General features: G+C 49.4%; 1 protein-coding gene across 1 annotated transcript in view; it reads left to right on the top strand.

Moving 5' to 3' along the window:
- PCID2 (PCI domain containing 2) overlaps window positions 1–6,254 on the top strand; it is a 23,799-nt gene that overhangs the window by 14,170 nt on the left and 3,375 nt on the right. The window contains exons 7-9 of the mRNA XM_021709155.1: window positions 432–507; window positions 1,255–1,396; window positions 5,838–5,938. Of these exons, the coding sequence (XP_021564830.1) occupies window positions 432–507; window positions 1,255–1,396; window positions 5,838–5,938 (319 nt within the window). The remainder of the gene's footprint in view (window positions 1–431; window positions 508–1,254; window positions 1,397–5,837; window positions 5,939–6,254) is intronic.

Below are 6,254 nucleotides of genomic sequence, written 5' to 3'. Positions count from 1 at the left end.
TGGAGTCTCACTCTGTCTCCCAGGCTGGAGTGCAGTGGCACACTCCCGGCCATCACATCCTCGACCTACTGGGCTCAGGTGATGCTTCTGCCTCAGCCTTCCAAGTAGCTGAAACCACAGGTGTGTGCCACCACACTCGGCTAATTTTTCAATTTATTGTAGACGAGGTCTTACCGAATTACCCAGACTGCTCTCGAACCCCTGGCAATCCTCTCACCTCCGCCTCCCAAAGTGCTGGGATTGCAGTAGTGAGCTACCACGCCCAGCCTCTTTTTTCTCAATTTTATCTATTAGATAAGACATCTCTTCTCATTATGTTAGCTTTCATAACATGACTTAAACTGTGGATTTTGCCTCAAGATGCCAATTTGTTGAAGCCATTTGTTTTGTGATTACTTTCTAGTAACTTAAGACAATTTATTTTCCCTTAGTCGTGCAGGCATAGAGGACTCTAAGAAGTGGGGCATGCTGTTTCTGGTGAACCAGTTGTTTAAAATCTACTTTAAGGTAGGCTTCCTCTTGGACACTATGTCTTTATGCCTCTCTGTTCTCCCCGTCCTCCCACGTGTCATCTTGTTTCTGTTAATTATTAGCTAGCCTACCTGCCTTGCTTGGGAAATGATCACAACCACATTCATGGTCCTGACACTTGAATGCTCTATGTGCAAGGCACTATTCCAAATGCTTTATAAGATCTTATTTAAGACTCTGCCCTCTGAGGCCACTCTTCCCAGCTCTGGGGGAAACTGAGGCACCTGCAGAAGAAGCATTGTGCCCTCTGCGGTGGATTCGGGCTTTCAGTGCTATGGTTAAACTCTGGGGCCTTTTGTCCTCTGCTGGGTAAACAGGTGGGTGGTTGGATGGACGGACGGATGCTGAAGAAGTCAAGTCAGCCAGGCAGGTGGGCTGTCCCTTGCACGGCGGCAGCTGGGATTTGCACCTTCTGCCAGGGCCTTCTGCTCCCATGGGACACCCCACCAGCCATGTGTGAGGCCCAAGCACAGCTCCTTGTCAGGTGCTGTTTCAGCTGCCCACAAGGCATCGCCCACTCGGGAGGCTCCAGGGCCTTCCAGGATGGGCTTCAGCTGTGCTGCTAGCTTGTTGTGTTGGTTTTCATTAGAAAACAAGTGATTTTGATGATACAATAGGTTCCGTAGTTTACATTTTGAGGAGAATATGCTTAGTAGAGTTCGTTTGTTCCTCCACCTGACTGTTTTTGCTGTTGTTTTCTAAATGGATTGGTATTCATTATAGATCAACAAACTCCATTTATGCAAACCGCTGATTAGAGCCATCGACAGCTCCAATCTGAAAGACGATTACAGCACTGCACAGAGAGTGACGTATAAGTACTATGTTGGGCGCAAGGCTATGTTTGACAGCGACTTTAAGCAAGGTATGGCGTTGGTCCTTTCCAGTGTTTTAAGCAAGACGCTGTGTTCTGGATAAGCACTGTGTTTTATGATGACGTAAAAGCTATGTGTAAATGGAGTCCAACTTGTATGTATGTATTTTAATACTAAAGTTGGTTAAATGAAGGAAAACTATATTTGACAGGTCCTCCTCCCTCCTGGCCTCTGAAATTCATGTCCGAGTCTTACAGTTATCACAGATATCCCTTCCGAGCTGATTAAGCATGGCTGTTCCCCGAGATCGTGTAGTCGTCTTCTTGCTTTGAGTTTTGACCCTGCGGTGTATGCTGGTTACGTGGCTTAGGATGTGGAGGCTAGGACCACGTTTTGCTCAACTCCTGGCTTACAGCCCCAACGTCCGACATGGACAGGATGTAGCACGCAGTGGGTGTGCCCCGTGTCACACTTGTGGTTTTGGAGCGGCCTCATGTGGAGTGCTGTTGCCCCGCCAGCGCTGGGTTTCCTGGAGCCACATTATTATCTACATTCTTATATACATTGTGAACCTTGTCCAGAACATGAACCAGGCTTTTCCTTTCATGCTTTTTGATGGGTTGGCATGGGATGGTTCTTCCTGGTGTCTTCTGTTGTGCTCACCCCGACTTTTTGAGCTCCCTTTGTCAGCTGTTTGTTGAGCACATGGAGTGGGTGGCTTCAGGCAGGCTGAGGCGTGTGGAACGCCCCCCTCTGTGCGTGGCAGCCGTGGGCACTCCAGGGGCAGAGCAGCTGCTCTCATGAGACGGCTCCAGGCCTGACGCTATGAGCTTGCGCGGACTGACTTCTTGTTTTCTTTCAACAGATTCTTTTTTTTTTTTTTTTTTTTTTGAGTTGGAGTCTCACTCTGTCGCCCAGACTGGAGTGCAGTGGCCGCTCCCGGCCACCACAACCTCGCCTGCTGGGCTCCGGCGATCCTTCCGCCTCAGCCTTCCAAGTAGCTGGAATTACAGGCATGCGCTACCACGCCCTGCTGATTTTTTGATTTATTGTAGAAATGAGGTCTCGCTGCCCAGGCGGGTCTCGAACCCGCGGGCTCAGGCAATCCACTCACCTCAGCCTCCCAAAGGCGCGGGATGACAGGCTGAGCCACCGAGCCCGGCTTCAACAGATTCTTAGCAGATCTAGGGCTGCTAAAGACGGCCTTTCTGGGTCGTTTCTCTCATCTGGCTTTTTTTCCTTAAATTACGAGGCATAAGGGTAGAAGCTTTAAAATTAGATTCTGCTGAATTCGACAAAGGTCTTAAGGTGTTTGCCTCTGAGGACGGAGTGAGTGGAAATTTTGAAAACCAGATGTAGTGATGATTTATTATTGATGCTATATAGTCACAGTCTCTGGAGCCTTTAAGCTAGAAAGTTCCTTCAGGACTATATCTTCCAGCCTTTTCATTTTACTGTTAAAGGCGCCGAAAACCATGGCGGTTGTGATGTGCCGAAATTGCTGAGCTGTTGTGTCCCTGAAAGGCCAGCACTGCCCTTGGGCCTTCTAGTCACATGCAGTGATTTTGGTTTCCGGTTTCCGTTTTCCTGCTAGGGATTCCTAGAAGTAAACTGTGTTTAAGTGGATCAATGTCTGCAAATTCTGTGGGGATTTTAATTATTTTGTGTGGTTTTATATTGTTTGTATAAGAGAACATTTGCAGTGGCTTTGTTATCTGTGATATGTTTTTATGTACGTATGTAGGTATGTATTTAGAGTTGGAATCTCACTCTGTTTCCCAGGCTGGAGGGCAGTGGCACACTCACAGACACCGCAGCCTCGACCTGCTGGGCTCAGGCAATCCTCCCACCTCAGCCTTCCAAGTAGCTGGAATTGCAGGCATGAGCCACCACACCCGGCTGATTTTTTCATTTATTGTAGAGATGAGGTCTCGCCAAGTTGCCCAGGCTGGTCTCAAATCCCTGGCTCAAGCAATCCTCTCACCTCGGCCTCCCGAAAGGCTGGGATTATAGGGATGAGCCACTGCGCCTGGCCAATACGCTTTTATTTATTCATTTCAGATGTTCATAACCCTCTAGCATTTTTGACTCCATCCAAAATACATAGTTTGATGCAATATGTCTAAAGTCACCTCAAACATCGCGGAAAATCGCAGCCTGCATCCACTATTAGGAGTGTGTTTTGTACGTCAAGGGAATTCTCATGAGAAGGGCTCTGGATTTGACTCTGTGGCTGTACACGGACTGACTTCTCACTTTCTTTCACAGGACTTTTAGTAGATCTGGGGCTTTTAAGGGAGACTTTTCTTGGTCTTTTTTCACATTTGGGCTTTTTTCCTTAAAATACAGACCGCCAAGCCCTTGTCCCACGAACCCGTGCAGCGCGTGTCAGACTTCGTGCCCTTGGGCAGCAGTCTGGGAGCACGTCTCAGGGCCAGCTTGCAGACAAGGCGCTCCGGCAGGCTGGGGTGCGGCTGACTTCCTGCCAGGTCCTCGGCTCCACGGGTTCTGGGTGGGGTGCGGCTCTGGGGGTGGGAGAGGCACTCTCGCCCGTGGCGGCCACACGCTCGCTCGTGTGAGACGAATGTGTATTTGGTGAGTGCGGCCATCCGGCCTGGGGCAGGGCTGTGACTCTCAGCGTGGGTTCCCTTGGCCCCTGGGCCCCACGATGCTGCCTCCAGTGGCCGGGCTGCCTACGGGGGCCCGCACGTCGGAAGTCTCCGTTCCCTTGTGCTGGGGATGCCCTGGCACTCGGGAGGGCCCTGGCACGCACGCACACTCCACTCTCCTGGTTTTCCAACCAGATCCGCGCTGGCAAAGCCTCTTCTCCACACCTGGGGGAAGCAGAATCAGTGTCCGGAACCCTAGCCCTCTCTGCCTTCAGGTTCAGATCTCAGGAAACCCCTCGCTTCCCCCCAACCCCCCTCCTGAGAGCATCTCATGGTGCCTGTTAGACCCTTCCCGGTCTGCCCGTGCAGCATGGAGGGTTAATCTCGGCAAATCAAACCCTTTTCTTTTTTTGAGTCGGAGTCTCCCTGTGTCGCCCAGGCTGAAGTGTAGTGGCACGCTCCCGGCCACCGCAACCTCGACATGCTGGGCTCCGGCGATCTTTCCGCCTCGGCCTTCCAAGTAGCCGGAACTACAGGCACGCGCCACCACGCCCGGCTAATTTTTTGATTTGTTGTGGAGATGAGGTCTCGCCAAGTTGCCCTGGAGGGTCTTGAATCTGTGGTCTCGGGCAGTCCTCTCACCTCAGCCTCCCAAAGTGCTGGGATTATAGGCGTGAGCTACCGTGCCCAGCTCGTTTTTATATTTTGAAATCTATTAAATTCAAATTAGTTTTATATGAAGTAGAATCGCTTTTCCTTTTTTATTGCTGATAGGACAGAACTGATATATGAGGGGATGCCCCCCAAAACTGGAATTTATTTATTTCAAAAATGGTGTATTTGCATTTTTAAAATTCAGTCCCTTGCAAAGCACTCTCTGTTGGATGCAACACACCTGTTGAAACATTTTTTCCACTAAAAAGTTTTTTAACTCATCAATTTTGATGCCTTTTAGTGCTTCTGCTGTTTTTTGTTTCACCTCTTCCACATCATCAAAACATTTCCCTTTGAGAACTTTTTCACCCAGGGAAACAAAAAAAAGTGACTTGGGGTGAGATCACATGAATGGGGAGGGTGAGTCATGGGGGGCCATGTTGCTTTTGGTCAAAAAATGTTGAACACTCAGCGCGTTGTGGGCAGGTGCATTGTCATGATGGGAGAACCAGTCACCTGTTTGCCACAACTCATGATTTTTCTTCTGCAAATCGTGACATAACCTTCTCAAAACTTCCAGACAAAAATAGTTGGCCATTTTATCCCGAGGAACAAGTTCTGAGTGTACGACAAGGGTCCTGCTCGCCAAAAGATAATTCTGTGTTTTGGGGGGGTTCCTCCTCATACTACAAGCTTAATGAGATAGTTTTCTGAAGCATATGGTTATTTTAAGTGGAGGGGACATGATCACTGCATTCCATGTTAAGCTGGAGGGTGGTGCTTCTCAAAGCTGTTTGTGTTCTGTTTAATAATGTATGCTTAAAACATATCGTGGAGGTATGTCTTTTCGCATGGCTTGTATTTTCCATGAATGTGGATGCCATTTGAGCAGGGCGGATGTTTAAAGCACAGTCATGGTGGCTCACCAGGTGACCTTGGGCATAAAAGCCGAATGGAAGCCAGTTCCCTCTGTTTTTCCTCTGGGAGTAGGAGTTCCCACGCAGTTCTTGTTGAGTTTGGGGCCTGGCTTTTACTTAAGAAAAATCACTGATCTCAGAAATGCCACTGGCTGCTGTGTTTGAGATAACAAAGGGAGAAGGTGGTGCCTTTTGTGTGAGGATAAAGTAGAGGAATGCAGAGCTGGAGGGACTGAGGGACTGCGGGCGGGGAAGGGACCTGCGGGCTGGCTGGGGACCGGGCGCTGTCTGCTGACATGTGTGTCTTGCAGCCGAGGAGTACCTGTCCTTTGCCTTTGCACACTGTCACCGCTCCAGCCAGAAGAACAAAAGGATGATTCTGATCTATCTGCTTCCGGTGAAGATGCTGCTGGTGAGTGGTGCCGCTCGGAGGCCTCGGGTGGCCTGAGCCGCTGGTCTCCGTGGCCAGTGCGTCCCGATCCTTCTAGAAAAGCGTTGGTCTGCTTAAAAGCTAATTCAAAACTTTAACACTGATGGCAAATAGAACAAGGGTGCATGATTTATATTTCTCCCTAGAACCCTAAATTTATAACAGTGGATCAACTAAGAAGGATTGCCTGAGCCGGGGGTTCGAGACCCGCCTGGGCAACTTGGCGAGAACTCATCTCTACAATAAATCAAAAAATCAGCCGGGCGTGGTAGCACGTGCCTGTAGTTCCAGCTACTTG

The sequence above is a fragment of the Carlito syrichta genome, unplaced genomic scaffold (genome assembly GCF_000164805.1).
Source record: "Carlito syrichta isolate Samal-C Ts95f unplaced genomic scaffold, Tarsius_syrichta-2.0.1 Scaffold169017, whole genome shotgun sequence".
Taxonomy (NCBI): domain Eukaryota; kingdom Metazoa; phylum Chordata; class Mammalia; order Primates; family Tarsiidae; genus Carlito; species Carlito syrichta.
Note: the sequence above shows the minus strand (reverse complement) of the source record. Positions and strands in the feature narration are given on the sequence as shown.